At 43.3% G+C, this 23542-nt stretch overlaps 1 protein-coding gene across 1 annotated transcript in view; it reads right to left on the bottom strand.

Annotated features, from left to right (window-relative positions):
* Window positions 1–23542, bottom strand: part of LOC121626542 (protein sidekick-1-like) — a 230513-nt gene that overhangs the window by 141386 nt on the left and 65585 nt on the right. The window contains exons 2-4 of the mRNA XM_041965127.1: window positions 4173–4329; window positions 1104–1210; window positions 443–590 (exon numbers count right to left, since the gene is read on the bottom strand). Of these exons, the coding sequence (XP_041821061.1) occupies window positions 443–590; window positions 1104–1210; window positions 4173–4329 (412 nt within the window). The remainder of the gene's footprint in view (window positions 1–442; window positions 591–1103; window positions 1211–4172; window positions 4330–23542) is intronic.

The raw sequence follows: 23542 nt of genomic DNA, 5'->3' as shown, positions 1-23542 counted from the left end.
CTGTGAAATACAGCTTACACAACACATCCAGGGACCCTCATATCTCAGCTGCACAATTAATATAAAAGGACATCTCCCGTGCACCTAAAATTACTTAATAACCTTGTAGATTAGACAAGTGAAAAATATTGCATTCATTGAAAAATCCATTTTATCTTTTTTTTGATAATGTCCTAGGTCTATTGTACAGATGTCTTATGAAAAGGGTCACTTATCTAAATGGCTTATTATTCATAACAATTGGTGTACAAGGATTAAAAAGAACATTTGCGCTTCTAGAGAACGCTAATTAATGTACCACTGAGGGATAAGAACTGTAAAATTAAAATTTTATCTCGAATGGTATTTTGTTACACACACTTTGTGCCAGTGTGGGCACATAAATCACTTTATAAACGTGAGCGTGTGCTAGAGAGAGAGAGGGAATCAAAGAGACACCTACATTCGGTTGTTGGGGATTATCTTGTGTCCGTCTTTGTACCATGTGACGATGGGTCGGGGGAAAGAAGCAAGGGGAGGCTGGCTGATGATGGCTGCCCGGCCCTGAGTCGCCGTCTTTCTCTGCTCCTCGGCGGAGAAGTTCCCCAGAACTGGATGAGGCGAGAGGCGTGAAGAGTTACAATACCATAGTATTGAATGACATTTAGCCAGACAGAAAATTAACGCAAGCGATCAAAGTCACTACAGCCAAAAGCAGCATCACAGCCTGGTCACACCAGAGTGGCACAGCAAAATCCATCTGTGTGGCTTCAAAAAATATCACTAAATCATGAACCAACAGTAAAGGCTAGTGCGACAGCCATTAGTCTTAAGTATTTTAGTATTTAAATGCTTTGCAGACATTACATTAAGATACTAAACTGAAATTAAATTACATGTTGGAGAGAAAAGGAGAATTCATATATATTCACAGAGACCATCTGTATGCCCCTTCTTTTCAGGACTAATAAATTACTAATTGTGATTTCAAGAGAGAGGCTGTTTGTCACTGTGGACAAAGCTGCTGCTGGTTCCATTTTCATCACAAACAAAACTGCTGGTCATGAAAAAAAAAAACTCCTGTATTGGTGTTATTATAATGGTGTGAACACTTGTGTACTCACAGGCCACCTGCACCTCTGTCCTCCTGTTGATGACTGCTCCCATCCTGTTCCTCACGATACACTGATAGAGGCCAGCATCAGTCCTCGTCAGAGATGGGACAGACAACCTAAAGATGGACAGACACATAGAGAGCATCCTGATTAAGGTGTGTTTTGTATTTGAGCTGTCAATAAACACCATTACAGTTTTTTACAATTGCTAGCGCACGTTTCTCAGGATCAATTTTTGTACTCAAACACTGACAACACTTGTATGCCAACAGTAACACCTTGTCATTCATTATATAATGGCCATGAAAAACAGGAAGCATTGTGCATCATCATTGTCTCGTGACATATTATTTATATATCTATCTATGTATTTATCATAAACCAAGGTTCCACGTCAACAAAAAGATTCACTTCTTTAGTGCTACTTTACAGTATGTGTCACAGAAATGCTGCAATAGGCTTCGACAGGCTTTATTTGCTTGCCATTTTTGCACAGACATACAAATCATGGAATGAAAATAAGCGCTCAGTGTCCCAACTAGGAGTTTATGCATTTTCATTTCTTTATTTTCAGATAAAGACAAACAGGAAGGAACAAATTGTCATTTTGTGTTCAGTTGTAAACAGAAGTGTTACGTACAGCTTTTACAGTTTTAGTATGTAAACATGTGCAAAATGTAGTGTGTGTGTGAAGTGTTGTGAAAAAGGGAAGGTAAAAAGAAATGTGAGTTAGCATTTGAAAAACGAAAAAGAAAGGGGCAGTGTTGGTAACCAACGAGACAGAAGGGAAAGGAGGTGGAGGTCTGTCCATATGGATGCACTCATGTGTAATTCTCTTTAGATGACCTTCATCTGAGAATGGATTTTGCCTAAGGTTGTCAAAGTTCTCCAATAACAGAAGGGAAGGCGGCGTAGTGCATAGGTACAGAGTGAGTGTGTATACGTGTATGTGTGCTGTGCATCAGAATCTTTTTCACTGTGTGCATGTTTTTTTTTTCAGAGATGGGTTGTTAATGGGGTTTTAATGGACTGTGCTTCACTAATGGGAAGCTTGGCATAGGATCTAGGTTGGTGCCATGCTGGACAAACACACAAATGCATATACACACATGCGCAAACACATGCACACATATTACACACAAACCGGATAGACACTGTAAAACTGGACATTGCTTTGGGGCTCATTATGAATACCAGGACAGCCAAGTATTTAACTCCCAGGCTGTCAGTGTATGCTGCCAACACACACAAACCCACACACACTAATACACACAAACGTACATGAAAGACTCACACACACAATTCCATTTGAATTAGGAATGACACATTACACAGCAGCTCTCATCCTGAAACAGATTTTGATATTGGACACTTCCTAAGTCTGCATCTCTCTCTCTCTGTCTGTGTTCCATTACGTTTTAACAGGCGTGTGCTGTGGGGCTGTCAATGTGCTTTTTTTTTCAATCCCAACCACTTTTCCTTCACATTTCGCACTAAACACAAAGTACAATGCTGACAGGTCCCAATCAGTACAATAATTTCTCAGTAAATTTTTCTGACACAGTCTCAGCCCTGCGTGTGAAATTCCCAGTGATTCAAGACAAGAACAATTTCAATCAGGTTATACAGTCAGACAGCCTCGGCAGAAATTGACCAAACCTTCCCTGTGGCATCACTCTGAACACTGAAAAGACGAGTATTTCTACAGTGATGTTGTGAGTTGTGAGAGAGCAGGTGGAGCAGGTTCCTATATTTTTACCAGCACAATTAGGCATCATATAATTAACAAGAGTTAATGTGATGCAGTATTGGAGACGATACAGCAGCCTTGTCAACAGTGTTCCTAAAAACAATGCAAATGCTGCTTTTCTTTCTTTTTATTTGTCTAGTGATGGTTCTTTTATAGCTCACTACGTGTAAGAGGTATCAGGCTACTGAAGCTGAACTGATGTTGAAGAAGGAAATGTAACCGAAGTTTCTATTAGTGTAAATCATTTTCACTTGCAGCGCTGAATTCTTCACTGTCCAGTACATTAAACATCGAATAAGAGATAACTAAAATGAATCAGACTGTATTCTAAAGAGATGGCATGGAAAGGTCTGTGATTCTGTATACGCCAGAATTATTTTGAGTATGTAAAAATGGAAGGACTGCATTTAAAAAGCGCTTTTATCCACATTTCTTCACAGTGTGTCTAACGTTTGCTCGTTCACGCACTTATACACCGATGGCAGCAGGCTAGCATGCAAGGCAGCAACCTAACAATCAGGACCAACGGGGGTTTAAGTGTTTTGCTTTAGAACGCTTCGACATGGACAGGAGGAGCTGGGGATCGAACCACCAACCCTTCAATTGGTGAACGACTTGCTCAATCTGCCTACATTAAACTGACAGCAAAAAAAAAAAAAAGGCGGACAAATCCAGATGGTCACACACACACACACACACACACACAAACACTCTCACAGTCACTGCACTCTGCCAATTCAGCATAGCCCTGGCCTCACCAAACTAAACTAGCCAGAACGCTGAGAGCAGTCCAGAGCTACACAACGCCTCCTGGCTCGAACAGCGACTGCCTACAAAATGCTGGCTCAACCTCTTCCTCCCTCAGTGTGTATGAGTTCCCAAGATTCCCTCTATTTCTGAATGATGTGAAAAACAATTTTGTTTCACAGCTGCAGTTTTGCCGAGAGGGATTGCTTAGTTCTTACCAACCAACACACAGAGGGACGGAGGAAGAGAAGAAGAGGTAGGGAGAGAAAAGCAGAGAAAGAAGCTCAGACATATTGATTGGTTCTCCTCTTCTTTCCCCAGACCATATACATATTTATGGTGCTAATGTAATTATTAATCTCAATTTGGCTACACCGTCGAAATGTTCGGACTTTCTCTAAACACACTCCATCACTTACGGGCAGCTGTTTTTCCATTCTACAGTCATGACTGAAACAACAGAAGGTTCTCAGAAGAAAAGATGGATAAAAGAAAAAATGTCAAAAAGGCCGGCACACACTTTGAGAACAGAGACGTCCATGAGAAAATGTCAGGCGCATAACCAGTCCGTGACAACTGACCTGTACTGTGGTGTCCAGCTGGTGATGTTGCTGTTGTTGAGAGTCCAGCGGTACTGCAGGGGCCAGCTGCCTCCAGCCAGGCAGGTCAGCACCAGTCTGTTTCCCTCCAACACCACCTGCTGCCGCACTCCACCCCCTCGCAGGTAGGGAGCCACCTCTGACAGACAGACAGGCAGACAGACAGACAGAGACAGAGGAAGGAAAACATGTTTTATTTGTTATTTGAAAATACTTGAATTATTCATCCTTGGATAATAGCGCAAATTTCATCTATATTCATCCGCCGCAAAAAGTGATTCAGTCTCTGTCCTTTGACAAAGACTGAGTGGAACTACACACTGACATACCGATGTACCATGATTTTATTGTACATAGTTTCAAACTGTAATCTGCATATTCCAGAACACTGTTGGGAGGTGTAATTTGGCAAATGCCACAGCAGATATGAAAACAAATTTCAGATTTACAAATCTGACATCTGGCATCAAACCAACAATAAAAAGAAATGTTAATGCATCTGCTACTGTATTTATTCATACGTACTTCCTTCCTGCTCCTGCAGCCAAAAAATCTGACCTTCTCACCTTTATCCCTCTCTCATTTATCCCATCATTAGTTAAGTATACTTGAAACAGGATGTGTGTGTGTGTGAGAGAGAGAGAGAGAGAGAGCGAGAGAGAGAGAGAGAGAGAGAGAGGATTCATCTAACAGGATTTACCAGGACTTCCTCTGGAGATCGCCCACTCCATTACTGACGTCTATCAAAGCATTCCTCCTCCTGCAGAGTGAGGTGATAAAACCTACAGACACATACTGATATGTACATGTTTCCTCTCCAAAAATCTGTGTGTGTGCCTGTTTTAAACGAAGAATATAAACAAATTGGTTGCAATATGTTTCGGATGCTCATTCTAAAAAGACATCCTGACGTTTCTAACAGCAGAAATTGCATGTCCCAGGTGTGCTACGTTTGATGGAGAACATCAATTATGACATTACTTTTCAATTAAACCTGGTAATTAAGGTGTACCCTTGGGGGCAACACATGTACGTATGCCTATGATGCATGTCAAAACAGTCACGCTTTTTGTTTCCTATGTAAGCCCACACACCAGCGGCATGTGCATGGCGATATGCATCACTGTGTCGCCATGTCCTATTTCCCAGCATGGATGCGCATCAGTGGTCCAGAAAAGTAGCAGTTCTATCACATTTACTCCCTGGAAGGACACACCACAACTTGACTACTTCTTCGCTCTGCTCAGAGCATCTACTGTGTTGCTGGCCATCGATTGAATTACACCAAACGCGTGCATGTATTGCACTTCATGAAGACAAAGGTCAAACTTCAAATGCTTAACAAGTTTGAACATCCTATTTTTCAAATATGTGGAATGGATCACTGAATAATACACATTCTCACTCACTCAAGCGTGTGGCATGTTAAGTTTTTCACCTCCACCTCATCTGTTGCATTCCTGCATCGGGACATTGTGTATTATCACTTGCAGAACATATAGTGTACTGCTAGACTGTGAAACATCCAAGCACAGAGATTGTACAATGTTTTACCGTATAGCCACTCACAGTACCAATACTGCATCTTACGATAAGGCTGTTGAAATCACTCACCCTGCCTCGTGAGGTACATTTACTGAAAAGCTTGGCTGCAGTTGCTGTCTAAACAATGCCATCCAGTCTTTAACTCTTGGCTCAGGTGGTCAGACCTGCCTTACCACCGCACGCCATAGAGGCATCAAGACTAAAGAGTCTGCCCACAGCAACTAGTGCTGAGGCCTGGATCCACTAAACAAAAATCAGCATCTGGGTTTGGGGTATGCTGTGGGAGTATGGCCGGGGGTGTTGGTGGGGGTTGTAGAAAATGAGATTTATTATACCCATCAACTACTTACACACACATACACACACAAACTGGGTTAGAGGGGGCAGGCTTATCTGCTTGCTACAGTATGTATGGACAGGTCCATAACTCTGAGGCAGAGTTTTACACTCTCTCTTTCTCTCTCTCTTTCTCCTGTCAACTCAATCTTCTCTCCTCCCTGCCTTTTCAACTTTCTCAGTTCTGTCTTTCCTCCAGCCCTCTCACTTCATCTCTGTTTCCTTCCTTATTCCTTGCTCTCAGTGGATGTCTCAGGGCCACCCTTTTCTCCCCTTCTCATTCTCTACTTTCCAGTGTTTCACCCTTTCCCTCTCTCATCTAGATTGATAGCTGCCTGCTCTGTGCAAAAAGAGGGAAGTGTTCCATCTAAGATAGATTTATACGGGAGTGTGTGTTTGTGTGTGTGTGTGTAGGGCTGAGAGAAACAGTGTGTGAGTGTGCATGTGAGCATAAGGATTTATTTGGAATATTCCATTTCTACAGACGATGGCTGGCAATGCAGACTCCAATGTCATACTGCTGACCAGCACTATAACTCACTGTGGCCTGCCTGTGCCTGTGCGTGTGTGTGTGTGTGTGTGTGAGAGAGAGAGAGAGAGAGAGAGATGAGCTAGATGCAGTCTTAACAGCAAAAAGCATGACCCACAGTTAGGAGGCTGGCACTCATACATTTTCTGTACAAATAGAAAGATGTTGAGATGTGGATGCTTTGCACCTGCCTCCATCCTTTCCACTTAGCTACCACTTCCTTCATACTTCACAGACTGCACAGCTGCATGTTACATCCGCCCCCGACTCCACTCGTCGTTGCCCTATACTCCCCCCGTCTACTTTAAAGGGAGTCCATTAGGAGCAACAGATAGAGATACAGAACTCCACATCTGAGAGGAACAAGGTCAGCTCACAACTCTTTCCCTCTCTCTCTCTCTCTCTCTGACTCTTCCCCGGTGTCGGTCTCTCTGTCACTCAATGTCAACATGTCACACTCTCCCCTCACAGTCTTCCCCTTCCCTAACCTGTCTTTCTTCCTCACAAGCTGTGTCATCCAAGCACCTGTCTGTCTATCAAGACCACCACCCCTCTCTTTGCCACCCCTCCCTCCTTCCCTTGTTGCCCCTCGGTCCATCTCTGTCAAAGTGTGTGGCAGCTCAAGGTCTCTGCTTTTTGTCTCTTTGGGAAAATGTTGCCTAACAGAGCGACTGGCCTCCAAATGTGACAGAACAGTCAAGAGGCAGATGTGCATGCAGGCACATGCAAACACACACACACTTTCTTCCTAACGCAACACCCGCCTGGCGCTGCTCGCTGCTCTCGGGCCGGCCTCCTGAAGCTGCTTAGGCAGATTCTGGGGAGGAATTCAATTTGCCGGGGAGATGAGCTCTGTGATAGAGTGGAGAGGGAGGAGAGGAGGATGAAAGGACAGGAGCAGAAGAGGAGCAGGGTCGCTGCTCCAGGGCTGATGGTCCACTACGATCCCGCCCTCTCCTCTCCGTCTCTCTGCACTTTTACAGTGAGTGTATGTGTGGTAGAAATTAGGCCCTAGATGACTTGTCCTTTACAAATGGGCCAGCAATGATCATTATTCTTACATTGTGCTGCATTAAACATCCCAAAAGTAATCCTGAATTTGACTGCAGCAGCTGTGGTGAGATGTGAGATTTTCTCTGGCTCGACATGAGGTCAAGGTCCTGCCTTACCGGTAACAGCGCAGCTAAAGGTGTTGATTTTTTTGTGTTGGAAGTCTGAACTTGCCCACTTTGGCTGAGGTGGTCAAAAAACCCTTGGGTGGTCTTGTCTGCATTCAGCTATGCAGAGGAAACCCTGTGGTGCAAATTCATTTCAGAGCACTGACATAAGAGAGTGAGAGTGCAGGCATAAAACTAAAGTTGAGCTGATCTCATTCTAGCAGTGCCTGCTTAATTATGTGTGTGTACTGTGTGGGTGCATATGTGTGTGTCAGGTCAGAATTAGGGTCACTCACTCCAGAAAAATCACTTTATCTTCATAGAGCTGAACCCCTACTGTGAGACAGGGCTGGCAGAACCGGCTATAGTCTATGAATACTGATTCACCGATAGCATGTCTCTCTCTTTCTCTCTCTCTCTCTCACACACACACACACACATATACACACACATACTCATCGTTCACCACGCCTTTTTGACGCATGAGGTTGAAGGGGAGAAAATAACTAAATCAGATTCTTTTATTACAAGTAATTTTTCTATGAATAACCGAGTAAAAGTTGCACGGCTAAGCAGTTTTCTTTTTTCATGGGTAAAGCAGTCTATTTGATTATGGGGTGCAAATGAGTTCTATTCCATTTTAATCTAATAAGTCTGCCAGCGCTTGTTTCAACAGGCATTTAAAAACACTTAATTGGACTGACAGTGTGTGAGGCGAGAGGAAGAATTATGAGTTGAGTTTTTTTCGTGCGTTGTTACCAGTCAGAAAAAAAAAGGGTCGAAAAAAGGCTAATTAATTGAACAATATAAAGCGGAGGGGATGAGAAATTAAATTTTATGTCCCCCATGGAAGAGTTAAGACAAGGCAGGTGAAAATATGTTACAAATGTATCAGAATTATGCACCTAAAATACTTTTTGCCAGTGAAGCTGTTGAAGAATACCTAGTGTATAAATCTAGGAGCTTACTGCAACTTAAAGACCAGACACCTGACTTATATTAAAGGATAACTTTCGTTTTTTACAACCTGGACTGTATTTGTAGCATTAAATACGACCATTTAGACACCGAGACAACTTTGGTGGCATTTGGAGTCGCTTTGAAGAAATTAGCCCCAGAAGAGCGGCGCGTATATCCGTATAATGCGAGTAATTGGGGCACCCGTGCGTAGCCTCTATAAACGCATAATCTGCGGCGAAACTCGTTCATATTCCAATATTTTGTCAGGATGTGCTGGCGCTATTCCCCTCTGAGCCCGTGGTGGCATGTTATCAACATCCAGCGTCTCTAGACAACTACTTCTGACGTGGATGACGTCATTTTCGAGCGCCGCGCGCTGCGAGCAGCCAGCCACAACACGGCTAACTCTGCGGCGGTCGGCTAGTTTAGCTGTAGTTTGCGACTGTTATTTTTCACAAAATGGATGGATATTTTTCCGACTCTGAGGTGGTGGACGATGACTTTGTTTACGATGGACGTCCTTACCGTTTGAGCCAGAGTACACGGACGAGGAGCTCGTTGAAAGGAGGACGAGGAGGCAGAGAGAGGAACAGCTGGCCAAACAACAACAAACGGCTGCGCGTCCACGAGTAGACGGTAACTGGTGGTGCTCTTGTGGACAATGTTCATCGATGACAACGGAGGAGGATATGTTCATCGATGACAACAGAGGAGGAATGCCTCTGTTGCTCAGAGTAGGACTTGCGGCCAGGAGATACGCGTCTGGATGTGTCAATAAATGTCTGTGTCACAACACTGGAGGATTTCCGCCCAATGATAAACTTCTGGCAAACAAAACCAAGGCAAATAAACAATCTATACATGTGTGTAAGCTACTTACTCAATCGAAAGTTGCCCATTTGGTCCAGCAGGCTTTGGCTGGGTCTTCCAGTTCACTTTAGGGACACGAAAAAACGTCTCCACCACAGCCCGGTTTATCATTGCGCAGAAACATAACCATGCCACCACGGGCTCAGAGGGGAATAGCACCAGCATATCATGACAAAATATTGGAATATGAACGAGTTTCGCCGCAGATTATGCGTTTATAGAGGCTACGCACGGGTGCCCCAATTACTCGCATTATACGGATATACGCGCCGCTCTTCTGGGGCTAATTTCTTCAAAACGACTCCAAATGCCACCAAAGTTGTCTGGGTGTCTAAATGGTCGTATTTAATGCTAGAAATAAAGTCCAGGTTGTAAAAAAACGAAAGTTATCCTTTAACTGTTCTCACCGACACACAGATGTATTTAGTCTTGGCAGTCGGAAAGGAGCACATATTGCACTCCTATGAAAGTACAGGGATCAACACACTGGATGACAGCTATGATCAGAATCACATTATGTTCCTGTATAAAAACAGAAATAGACACCAAACATTAACAATTTGTCTTGCTAATTTGTGCTGCAAAAGACAAACAAACTAAGAGATGATGAACTGGATTATGATACAATTCTCTGTGCGCACACTGCAATGATTTAAAAAAAAAAAAACTATCCTGCTAAGTGATATTGACAGTCCCAATTTTTAGTTGTAACAGACAAAAATGTTTAAAATAACCTTAATGAGAAAGACTGGCGGCAAACAATTTGACTCTAACTATAATTTTATCTCCTGAATGTCAACACGAGTCTGGTGTTTATCTTGATCCAGTCAGTTGTTACAGAGCTCAAAAGGCCTTTACACATTGGGGGTGAGTTTATGTCAATATATTTTTTCAACTGTTGATTTTACATGTAAATAAGCAGCAAGATGTTTTTTTTTGGAACGAGGTCGATTCTCCTGAGCTTTTGCATGGCAAATAAAGCTATCAATCACATGTGGAACAGATGTCACAACTCCTAATGACGGTGGCGGACCCTGTTGATTGTGTTTCTCATCATCCTGTATTAAATGACAAAGGACAGAAGTTATTCACTGTGGTTTCCCTTTCTCTTGTGTCTGCTGTGCTCCCCTGCCTGTCTCTCTCTCTGTGTCTCTGTGATGTGGGCATGACGCACCTCTCACTCCTCCGGCACAAATGGGATGCACCCGAAATCTCTTCTCACTCTTGTGCTCCTCCTCGAGTGAGGAGGATCTTGAAGAATGAGCTGCCGCAACTCTTGCAACTCTTGCAAATTTGCATCACCGCCAGTATGAAATTATTTGAAATATTTGCTGGCAAGTATTTCGCATTTTCGGGCCATTTACTCACCACATCCCCGGTACGTAAAGGCCTTCACTGAAGGAATGTAATGACCGAAGACGATGAAAGTTAAGCTCGAAACACCTGCTGCCTTTGATGATGATAAAATCAAAGCACTTAGCTCTGACACTAACCCGCTAGGCTGCAGCCGACCCACTGATCCCAACAGACCACAGCTGAACTGCCCTGGACCAGAAGTACTGATGTTGGACAGAAAACAACAGAAAAGCCTGTATGAGGGAACAAAATGTTTCCTTTGCATCATCCGGTGTTAGATGGTAGGTGTGGCAGACAGGATGTGAGTGTAGAACTTTGCTCTGGAGTTTAACTCCTCACTTTTCAAGTTGGCAGCTGCTTTAATTGACTATTGAATGTCAGACGACGTACAAGAACAAAGCATTTCTCACTAAAGACCGGATAACACCCCCCTAACCTCTCTTCTTGCTAAGACAGCCAATCACAGCTCTCTCCTTCAAGCTCCTTCCTTGCCTGCTCCAATCACGGTTTCCACGAGCCTTGACTGACAGCTGTCTGTGAGGAGGTGACAGATGACTGACTGATCCTGACGTGCTGATTGGCAGATGTTAGACCGGGAGACATGTTGCCTACAAAGTCACATATGCACACACACACACACACACACACACACACACACACACTCAAACGCACGAGAGTACGTACAAGCTGAGGGAAACAGTCCAGCCTTGAATATTTCAAAGTCAACGTGTTTGACTTTGCTTGCAAGTGTGTTTGCTTCTTTGTGTCAGAGACAGTAACAGTATAATGTACTGAGAGTTGTAGCAGATTCTTAAAGAACTTCCGCAACAAAAGGTTGTCAAGGAGAAACACATTTGGAAAGCAGGCTGAGCTCGAATGGCAGCTTTTCCAGCCTGGATTCACATTAACATTCTGTTGTGCTCGACGCAGGTACAGTAGCAGGTGAAAGGAAACAAATGTGCACCATTAATACTTAATTACATTGACTTTGGCCATTCGCCAACTTGGCCAGTGACTGGCCAGCGTGTAGTTGTCTTTGGAGATTAGCATAAGCAAGATGTTAACCAACACTGTTAATGAGCAGTTGTTTTAAAATGTCAATTTATTGCTTTCTCTGGAATGTAATAATGTCAGTGTAACTGTGTGTGTATAGATGTGTTTGTATACAAATGTGTGTACTGGACATCTAGTTAAAATGCCAGTTAATGTGTTGAACAAGAATGTTGAAACTGAACAAGACTTTTTATGTGCTATAACCTGCATTATGTCACTGTAAATGTGAGAGTGTGTGTGTGTGTGGGTGTGTGTGTGTGTGTGTTGTGTGAGTGTGTGCAACCTTGCATGTCTTCGGGAGTTATGTTGTGGATGCACAGGGTCATGGGAGTGCAGGTGGGGGTCTTGGAGGTAAAGGGGGTAATAATAAACGGAAAAGACGGAATGCAGCAGAGAAGTGGGAGATGGAGGGGTGATGTGGGGGTGGTGTAGGGAGATCCAGTGGGGGATGTGGGGGGGTAATCAGGTGGAAGAGACTGTGATCAGTGACATTTAAGAGGTGGGCCACACTGCAGGGCACATCTGCTAGGACACACACGCTGAAACGCACACACACGGACAACTGTCAGCTCCTATCTCCTGATGAGCAGACAGGCGGACAGGAGGAGAGGGAGGAGGTGAATGGGAGAGTAGGGAGGGAGTGAAACAAATACCTCCCGCTGAGACAGCAACGTCGTGTCTCTCTGAAGAAAGTTGTGTACACAAGCGACTGAAAACACCTCGATACTTTTGAATGACACACACAAACACGCAGACGTTAATTATTCCACTGTTTTACTCTGTGCATGTCTTTTTATCCCCCAGACTCCCCCTCCCTCTGCCTCTATTTTACATCCCCTAATTAAAACAGGAGTCTTTCTGCGGCAGAAATCAAACTTCATCAGTCAGTCTGTGCTGAGTCTGTGGACAGATCCGAAAAAGGACAAGAGGATAGCAGAGGAAAGAGTGGTGCCACTTGCACCGCCATGTAACGCTGGGTGGGGGCATTACCACCTTGTTCCTGAGCCTGTCATACGCAGTCACTACACCACCTTCACATCACAGCCACCGGGCTTCACGAACACACACACAAACACGCTTGACCCAGATCTACACTGATACAGAGAGACTGCACTCGGATGACAACATGACTCGTGGCTCACACACACACACACACACACACACACACACACAAACCTATGTGCACATAGTACAGAAGAGTGATGTATGGTCATCTAAAGTCTATATGGACCTCAGAGAAAGTAAACAACAGTATTACTTAATATCTGCCAGCCCATCTCTTTTCTGGCACGAACACTTTCTACCAGCCAGAGATTTTAATTGTGTTACTGTTTTATTATCAGGACCTCAGATCTGCAGGGGCTATTTTTCTTTCCCCTCTCCTGTTTTGCTAAATTTTTGTCTGCCCATCCTGACCAAAGGGCAGGTGCTCTGTTCTGTGAGTACGTGCAGTGCATGTGCACGGAAACCCTCGGCACACCTGTCTGTGCTAGCCATCATCCCCTCTGACAGCTGCCACTGTCCTGACCTTGGGCATTGTGGGCTACGTGGGTTTGAAGTGATTGACGAATCGTATCCTTTCATTCATTATTGAAGGCTGAGATCAAAACCGCGGCACCCGGGATATCGCCTTAACAGCCCGGCAGACCAGACAGAGGTAAAGAGGGGAGGGAGCAGGAGGAGGACGTTGGAGGGGGAGAAGGTCATCTGAGGAAAGAAGAGGAGGTGAGGAGTAAGGGTGAGGAAGGGGAAACGCACAGGGGGGAGCATCCTAAACAGCAGATTTTTAAAATTTAGTTTTCTAGCATTAGTTCAGAGATCAAGAGGCTCAGTCTATGTCCAGCCATTTGCTCAAAAAGGCTTACAGGATCTAAAAATAATATTTAAGACAGACCAACAAGTAGAAAAGGTGCATATAGCTTTCTCCACTTAATAATCTAGGCTTTGTTCAGACTGCACATGAGATTTGTTTCTTAAATCAGATCTTCAAGACTGTCCGCACTCTTATTTGCAAGTGATCAGACTGGATTTGTGTCCAGACATCACCGAGCAAATCTGCAGTAACTAAAAACATATGCTGGTGACGCCAAAGGCAGATCCTCCATCTCGCCCTTCAAACATTCATGCAGAACTCCTCCGTCCCACCAGACAGCTCTACTAGCAGCAGCAATGATTCTGCTCCACTCTCATGCACCTCTGTCACTCTGGATCTGATGTCGTCATTGGTTGTCGCATTGCAAGACACTCTGAAATCCAATTTGAGTGGCCAGAGTGTCTGGACTGAGACACATCTGTAGAGATCCGAGTGGAATCGCATGTCAAACAACCTCCAAACGTGGCTTAGATGCGACTTGCAAAAATCACATTTCATGGCTTTTTTTGTTTGTTTGTTCGTCTGTTTTTTGTGCTGACTTTCTAAAATCAATCTAGATTTGCCAAAAAACAAATTTAGGTTGGCAGTCTGACCAAGGCTTGAGACTTTTATCAAACTGATGAATTTAGAATGCATGTCTCATCTAATCCTCTGCAGGTGATTCAAGCCCAGAGGTCACATGAGAGTCAGTGAGGTCACATACGAGGGGTTGGGTTCACGCCACTTGAGGAAAATACATCACATTCAGAATTAGTCTCGCCTTTGGGGCATTTTGAACAGGTAGTCTAAATATTTTAGGCAGTCGGCTACTTGCAATGCATCCTGACGACAAGGCGGTTTCACACATCCTTCTATATTAGTTAATGTGACTGTAATGACTCCGCCATGTGAGCTTAATCATCATATGTGACTTCAGCGATTCTCATGTGACATTATGGTGTGAATAAAACCGCAGACTTTTAATGGAGTTTAAAATAGATGACCAGAATGAACAGGATAATTCTGCATAGACATGACTAATGTCTAATTTTGAACTTTCTTCCAACGCGTCATTAGAGAGAGTATACAGCAAAGCACACTCTAACACCTGAAAAGGCGTTAAGGTTCTGACTGCCTGACGTCACCCCGCAAAGGAAATATATCTGAACACTGTGGAATCAACCCTGCAGGGAAACACTGACGTCAGTATTGGTGATGAGTAATTCATACCCTGCTCATTTGTACCAGCGCCCAGAAAAATGCAGGCAAAAACCAGGTGCACGTCTCCAGTGTCCATCCTCAGCTTACACTTTGAACTGTGTCCCACAATCTTCACTGTTTCATCTGCCTTTCCATTCTTTTATCAAATGAGCCTTCATCAGTTTCCACCATCCTCGCCCTGCGTTCACCTTCATCCTCTTTTCATGTCTATCCTGTAGCATTGATTCTGAGCTGGACTGAAGCATGGCTCTCTATTCAAAAGGAGTACATGTTATGTCCTCTGGCAATGCCATGTACTTGTTACCTGTGTGGGTGCTTTAAGTTTCACTTCCCCGACCTGCTTCCCTGACTAACTCATTCACTGTCTTTGTCTCTCTGCCCTTTTTTTCACACATTTTTAACTAACTTGTTGTTGTCGGGTACGTAGGAAGTGTTTCAGGGCGTGTGTGTGTGTGTATTGTGCTTATGTCTGCTTATGCATGAGCCCATATGCTCTGTGGATGCAAGCATGTGTGTGCAAATGTCGACGTTCACTTCCTCTACTTCCTCCTTTCCACAGTGACAACATCTGCCACCAACTGCAACACGCACCAAGTCTTCCTCGTCTCCCTCATTCTCCCAATTTTCCTCCCTCCCTCCCTCCCTCCTCAGACAAGGGCAGCTCAGTGACACACCGTTTGAAGGGCAGACTCCGCCTCGGTAAGCGTTCCTCTTACAGACTCAAATTCAATAACACTGACAAATGTCCTTGCCAAGATACAACCTGACTTTCTTTAGTGGCTCTTTACTTACTTCCATGTCTACAACCATATGTGAGAGCTTATGCACACATAGAGACACACAGAAGGTCAGACACATACCTATTCCAGCACAGATGTTTCCAGTAATAGCTAACAAGTCAACTGGTAATGACTAAGAAAGCACAGACAAAGAAGTGTTTGAGGCATATGCGCTCATTGTTTGCAGAATAATTCATTGTTTAGCCTTTCGATTGCTCAGTGTGTCAGTGAGCTGATGGAGAGGATATTTTTAGATTTCTTTCGGTGAAGATTTAAGAGACGCTTGTGAGGGTGGTTTAAAGTGATGGTTGTTCAAAATATCTTTAATTATCTTGCTGTCACAAATACACTTTGAGACAAACTTGAGTGGTGCTTGTTTGCAGGTATACTTTTCTCATTTTCACCAAAAAGTCATTAATAGCAGTAGTTGTCCCATTTTAACAAGCAAGGTGGTGGGCGAGTCAGCCATTACTTTCTCTTAGTCTTCACGACTGAAGTTCCCTGAACAGCAGGAATACCACATGCCTTGCGCTACCTGCAGTTCTCTAGCAGATACCAGTAGAAAATTGCACTAACTCAGACTAAACCACAAAAACCTGCAAAAGTAAATTCCAGTGGGTGACTATGAACCTGCTCAGGGGTAAACCAAACAGATTCTTGGCCTGGGCTCCAGAGAAAAACAAAAATGACATTTCAAAAGTGTCCACGCACAGACAGACAAGAACACAGTCATCAGCACATAATGCAAAGAGACAGGACAACTCATTCAAACTCTGCATAACCTGAGTTCATGTCAGGATAGATCCAGAAACACACTGTGAATCTGTGTGTGTACATATGAGTTAGTGAATCACTGGACTAAAATAAGACAGGCCAAATATGACGGCAGAATTAGTTCTTTATTGTCTATTTCCACTCTTGTTAAAGTGCTTATCATGTTTCTGACAATGGATAATGATTGCATACTTCTTAGAAATTACATCCAAAAGGCTGAGATAGCTGTTTCTTTGCTAGGGGAAAGGCACTACATTAATATGCTTCTTCTCGTATTTTATAAGGTTACAATCTAAAATATGACACATTATAAGTGTCTCAGTAAAATGCATTTTTAAGCAGCATAAGAATCTGGAGGCACTACTAAAGAAGCAAAGCCCTGGCAATACACCTATACATAAATATTCAGGTGTCGCACATGGAGGATGGGGTCACCTACAGTAAATGGTCCTGTGGTTGGGAGCAGAGAGCTTGAAGATTCAATTGCAAAAGTAATTTATAGGCAGTATTGGGATCACAAAATTAAGCACAATTGAAACACCCCCACCGCTGCCACCGCCGAGCGCACACATACACATTACAGGTGAGGGACAACAGAGGGTAAAAGAGAGAGATGTTTGAAAACTTCAAAGCTAGTCAGGACTCAGGAACTCAAAGTTCAGAGTTTCATCTCTCTGACTCTTCTTGCAATTTGTAAGTCAATGTGGGGAAATGTGTGTGTGTAACTGCACATATTTAAGTGTCTGTGTGTGTGTGTGCAGAAAGCAGCAAATGCAGGTATCATGCAGTCAATACACGATAGAAAAAGAGACACATAGAGACAGAGCAGGCAGCCATCGGTATTCCACGTCCTTTAGTCCAACTCAGTTGAACTGCAGATAAAAAGGACAAGTGATTTGAGGAGAGCACATACAGCACCTCTCACCTCACTCACTCTCTCTCCCTCTCACTTCACTGAATGCCCTCTCACTTCCCTTCGATTCCTCTTCTCTTTGCTCCTGCACCTAAGCGTGCTGCCCCGTCATCTCCATCTCACCCCGTGCCTCTCCTCCGGCCCGTTCCTTCTCTCTCATGCGGTCATTTAGCATTGCGGCCGATGATGAAGCGTTCCATCAAGCAGTCACCACTTTTATTCATTCACTCTCTCATTTCAGTCCCACCATCTCTCTTGATTTCCCTCATTTTATTATTTCTATCTGCCTTTATGATTATGATGACAAAGGGTAGGCGTAGAGAAATGGTGTACGTGCACAGGTGTTCAACAACAACAAGTGTACATAGCTCTTGCTTAAAAATGTTTAACACCGACACACATCCACAGACACGGCTAATCTATCTTCTGTTTCAGCCGTACAAAACAAATTGGTGCAGGTCAAGACCTGCCTTTCCTTTAGTCTGTTGATGAGATAAACAAGTATTCAATCTCCCTCTCCCTCCCTCTCTCCTGGTGACATCACATGCCTGTATTAAACGTGACACTCTCGTTAATCCACATTCAGTCAGCCACTGCATCTCCTGAACGCACCATGCGCCGATCCAGGTATACAAACCTGAGCCAGGAGAGCTCATGAATAGCTAATGGGAAAGACACAACAACGCTCTGATTCACACAAAATGGCCTTTACGCCATCAGCTCCACTATTGGCTGACGGTAGGGAGAGACAGGGGGGAGATTGATCGAACATAAAGGGTGAGAGAGTAAAGCGATATGTGTCTGGGAGAAAGAGTAATTGAGTGTGTGTCTGTGTGTGTGTGCGTGTGTAAATGAAAGACAAGCAATGTGTAAGGGAAAGAGAAGAAGAGAAATGGAAGATATTATATGAAGTTATTGGAAAGCAAAAGAAAAAGTAATTTCACACGCAGCCCATCTGCCAGTCTGTCTGAAGGGCTTATCGGCACGCATGATAAACAAACTTGATAAACGAACACATACAAGAGTATTTTCTTCCCTCTCACAGACACACAAGCACACTGCATGTGTTCTGCAGCTAGCGTTTTTGGCAAAGATGGCTTGGAGGCGCCTTGGCTATTGTGGCCATAATAAAGAGGGAACCAAGTAATGTGATTTGAGCCAAACCTGGATGGTGTTTAACATAATCCTGTCTGTTACCTCTGTCGTTCACAAGCAAGGATTGGGATGAGGTTCTCCCCGTTGGGAAACACGTGATTATATAAATGATATTACTACATGGGCTCAGAAACACTTCATAAAACTGTTGTCAGTAAATACAGTTTGTTTGCAAATGATTGCATTCTGTTTATATTTACTTTTCAGACAGCGTCCCAACTTTTTTGGAAAAAAAGCCAAAAAACTCAGATCTATAAAGAAAACTCCAAGCTGTGTGACTCACAGTGACACTCATTTTGTTCAACAGTGATGTTGACAAATCAAGACTTAAACGGAAACCACAACTTTTAAAAGGGACTGTAGTATTTTAAGTACACCAGTATCATAAGGGTTATGGGAGTGAGACAGGAATAAACAGTGGATGTTTATTCAAGGGAGAGAGCAAAGCAAACAGGCACAATGACAAGCACAAATACTGCACCAACTGCTATCGTTACTGGGGGCTTTTGCATACAAACTCTAAATATCACTTTGATAAAGTCTAGGTCTAATTAATCAAGCTAATCAGCAGGGAACCTGGCAGCTAGTCCTCTCTACTCTGCAGTCTCCCTGGCTCAGGCTCTGCAGCAGTTTCCTCTATATGCAAAGAGTGACTACTGGTTCAGAAGCTTTTCTTGCGTACTGGTCTACCACACCTAAAGCAAAAATGTGAACATGGTAAATGTTAAGAAAAATACTTTTCTCCTTTAATAATGAGTTTCTGAATATGTGGTTGAGAGTGTAAGTGAGAGTCCGGCTTTTTGAAGAGAATTCATACAAGAGGGAGGCTGCTCAAGTTCACCAAACATTTCACAGTTAATGGAAAGAAAGACAGGCCTGGCATAGAACTAAATATTTCCTATTTGAGCAAAATCACATCAGGTAACAAAATACTACTTCATCACTAATCAAACCTTATCCTATAGTTTTTGCATTTAAATTTTTTTGTCATTTTCCACTTTATTGATACTGGCACCTGAGTAGAGAGAAGTAACGGCAAAGGGCCTGGGCTGGAGTCAAACCTGTGATAAGAACTCAATACACAGTACACATTCTCCCAGCCAAGCTACCAGAGCGCCAATATAGAGTTTTAATATAATAACACATCAAAAATAAAGTCTAAACAAGGTAACGTAAACCCTGGAAATGTATGAAGGCAAATTCCCTCATCAGTACACCACTCTGTGTGCTGATGATACGTATCATAACTGAGACACTTTACTAATGTAAAACATAATGCACAAACATTATCTCACCGTTCATGTCTTGTTCTTAGAGATTGTCTTATAGTATTGTATTTTAGTTTTAAAGTCAAAAGTAGAAAATAGAGTGTAACTTCACAGGTGATCATGGTACAAAGAAATAATCTATGCAGCACAGCAAGTTGTCACATCTGTGTTACCTGATGTGAAATGCATGCTGCTCCATTATAACCTTAACCTCTTCAGGTACACTGGGTGCTGGGTGATGGATCATGAACACAAAGCATCAACTCAAAAGGCTGTCCGACTACCTCTGGATGATAAACCAACTCTAATAAATACTGATGTCATCACCTGAATTCATCTCAAACCTTTCAAAACCTGCTCGTATGAGAATGTTTGCACAATTAAATGTGCACGACCTTGTACTGCCATTTCAATGTCCTGCGGTTTTCATAATGAATTGTAACTCTGGATTGTGATGGACAGTGGAGTTTCACTTTTGATCTTCTAAATTTGTGTTCGCTGGAGGGTGTAAAAGTGAAGGAGCAGAAAAAAATGTCAAAAAATAATAAAAGACTTCTGATGTAACGTAAAAGGAACAAATCCTGATATAACCCTGGATTGTGTACTCTCTGTTATACCTGGTGAAAGCATATCTAACGTTTTGAACTGCTCACTGCTGCAGCTTTCCTTCAGAGAGGTTGAACATGCTCTGAGAGAACAGGTCATGACACATTATGCTATTTGAGACGATGAGGTGGAAAGCAGACATGGCCAAGTCAGGCCATCTTACCTGCAAGACAGACCAGAGTCACACAACCTCTACACTGCTAAAACTTTTAGCAAAACCTTCAGCTCTCCTGGGATCTTTTCAGCAGATGGTGGCACATACAGGAGGAACGTCGCAATCACTCATGTGCTGTGTGGGTGCTAAAGGCATAGCTATGGTGACAGGGACAACATTTTCAGTTTGCACAAAAGCAGACAAATTCAGCACCTCCCAAAATGATTCACAAAAATGTCAACCGACTATATATTCACACACAGAGGGCTGACAGAGGATATGTGAAAGAGAGACAAAGGTACTGGCTGCTTCTTCAAAAGGTTGGAAGAAGTGTAGGTTATTATTTGTCTAATATGATTGATGGAACAGGTAGATACACAATATCTGCATCAGGTAGCAAATCAATTGCCCAATTAGCAACCCAACCACCAGAGCCCAATTATATCTGGTATTAACATGCAGTCTATTACAGATCTGGCTCATACTGCAAAAAGATCGCAACTAGATGCAATCTGTAAGCTACAAATACTACAGAAAGACACTACAGGAATTAAGTAGAGCCCATAAAATCCAGAGAGCGTCATGTTTGTTGGTTACATGTACCTAACTTGCATACTGAGATCAGATCACAATGTGGGCAGAATTGAGATAACGAGTTCCTGGTTATTCACATTTTCTATAAATCTGCTGATTTCTACAACCGGTGTAAATGTAGTTTCAGTCAGAACAAATATGGACTAATTGTCAGAGCCTTGTCTGCCTTGGTGTCATGCTGGTCCAATCACAAGAGATGTGATGTCAATTAATTGATTAAATGTTAATTTTTTATCAGGAATCGTTCAAGGCCTCTGACCTTGAATAAAAATTAGATGTGGACATTAGAGAACCCCTTAGACTCACTCTGGTGTGAATATACTGTAAAAGTACAAAATACACAATGGGAGCAACTTTGTCCATCACGCAGCTGTAGGTAGCACTCCTGTGGCCACCGCAGCACAAGAAGGCCAACGCTGCTCTGACCTACAGACAGTTGCTCCCTGAGCAGCAATATCCCATGGCTGCCCCTCGGGACAGCACAGCAGAGACAGGTAATAAGCTGCAATCTTACTGTGAATGTTGGAGTGCAGGCAAGACAGAGATAGATGGTGCAGTAGAAATACATCTCACAAACACACTTAACCACTCACAAACACACACACACGCACGGGCGCGCACACACAGACGCACAAGCACACCTAGTTGTAAAAGCTGTACTGTGAGGATGTATTGCTGAGTACAGCCTAATTGGAACATTCATTATTGTTACACTGAATTACAGCATTGTCCCTGATTGTATTGATCCCTAAAATGTGTTTGAGTGTGTTTATGCACCTATGTGTGTGTGTGTGTGTTTCCTGGCACGTCTTTATGACCGAACCTCAATCACTTAACAGATACTTCTCCGCTCTTTGATCTGACTCTTGACTTTGACCTTTTAGACTGCTTTCAATCGGGTCCTCACAGTCCTGACTGCCTGACAGACGCAGGCACTTATCACAGTCTTTCTGTCTCCCTCACACACACACACACACACACACACACACACACACACAAAGTGACAGGCCCTGTCTCCAGTTGACAGGGTTTTATATCAGCAAAGACATCAAGCCGCCCACACCCACCCTCCCTCCCTCCTGACCCTACGACCATGCCATGATGAGAGATGGGACAATCTGCTCTGTGACAGCTCCACTCATACAATGACACACACACACACACACACACATCCCAAAGGCAGACATACTCATTGTCTGAGCACAAAATGATAGAGGGTATGGCTCCATTTAATGTATGCCTGCATCCTGAGCACATGTGTGTGTACCATAAGAAAACATTCATGCACTTGTGTGTGTGTGTGTGGGTGAGTGTGTGCGTGCATGCATGCTTGTGTGCACGCGTGTGTGTTGGCAGCCTCTTAAGTGAAGGCTTTGTAAAACTCTTGTTCATCATAACTGTGATGTTCTGGCCCGAGGGCTTAGCGGCATAAAGCAATTTCCCTCTCGTTACACCAGGCGTATATTAACCTCCAGAAACCGTCAAACACACAAACACTGACACACGCACACACACACACACACACACATACACAGAGAGTTCTCTTGCCATTTATCTGTAGTGTCAAGTATAGTAGGGACTATTCTCTTGAGCAAGTTATTTATAATGCAGCTGTGTACCTTCCTATCAGCTTGCTAGTCTACTGGGTAAGTTCCGTTCTCGCTGTAGGCTTAGTAAAGGCTGTTTCTTAGCAGTTAGTGAATGCAAAGTCAGACAGGCTCCAGAGACAGTTGTAGACAGTGTTAACCCACCTGTCCTGCCACTGGCTCTACTACTGCTATGTCTGTTTTATGCGCTCATCACATTCCACTTTACTAAATTGTCATATCATAGCCAAAACAAACACAGGTACGGTATGTTTACACTGATTCCTTCAACACAACAAGAGTCATGTCATACTTGCTAATCTGTTGTCCTTAATTTTCCGTTCTATCAGCAACAACTCTTCAGATTGAAGGTTCATTCTTGACTGTAGAAAAAGTAGTCACAGACACTGGCCACTAAGCTTGACTTTTGGCCAAGAGAACCTTTTTGTGACGGTGTGTCTTGTAGCCCTCAAAGTGGCCTAATACAGCTTAGTTTGAGATTGGTTCAACTCAGTTCACTGCAGCTGTATTAGCAGTTCAGGTCTGTAAACTCATTCCATCCACAGCTTTATAAAAACTAGCTCTCATTTACACACCCCCCCTCCTTTTTTATATCAGTCCCTGAACTCGTTGCATTTATCCAT

This window comes from Chelmon rostratus, chromosome 3 (genome assembly GCF_017976325.1).
Source record: "Chelmon rostratus isolate fCheRos1 chromosome 3, fCheRos1.pri, whole genome shotgun sequence".
Classification (NCBI taxonomy): Eukaryota; Metazoa; Chordata; class Actinopteri; order Chaetodontiformes; family Chaetodontidae; genus Chelmon; species Chelmon rostratus.
The sequence above is the reverse complement of the archived record's forward strand: the minus strand, read 5'-3'. Positions and strand labels throughout refer to the sequence as shown.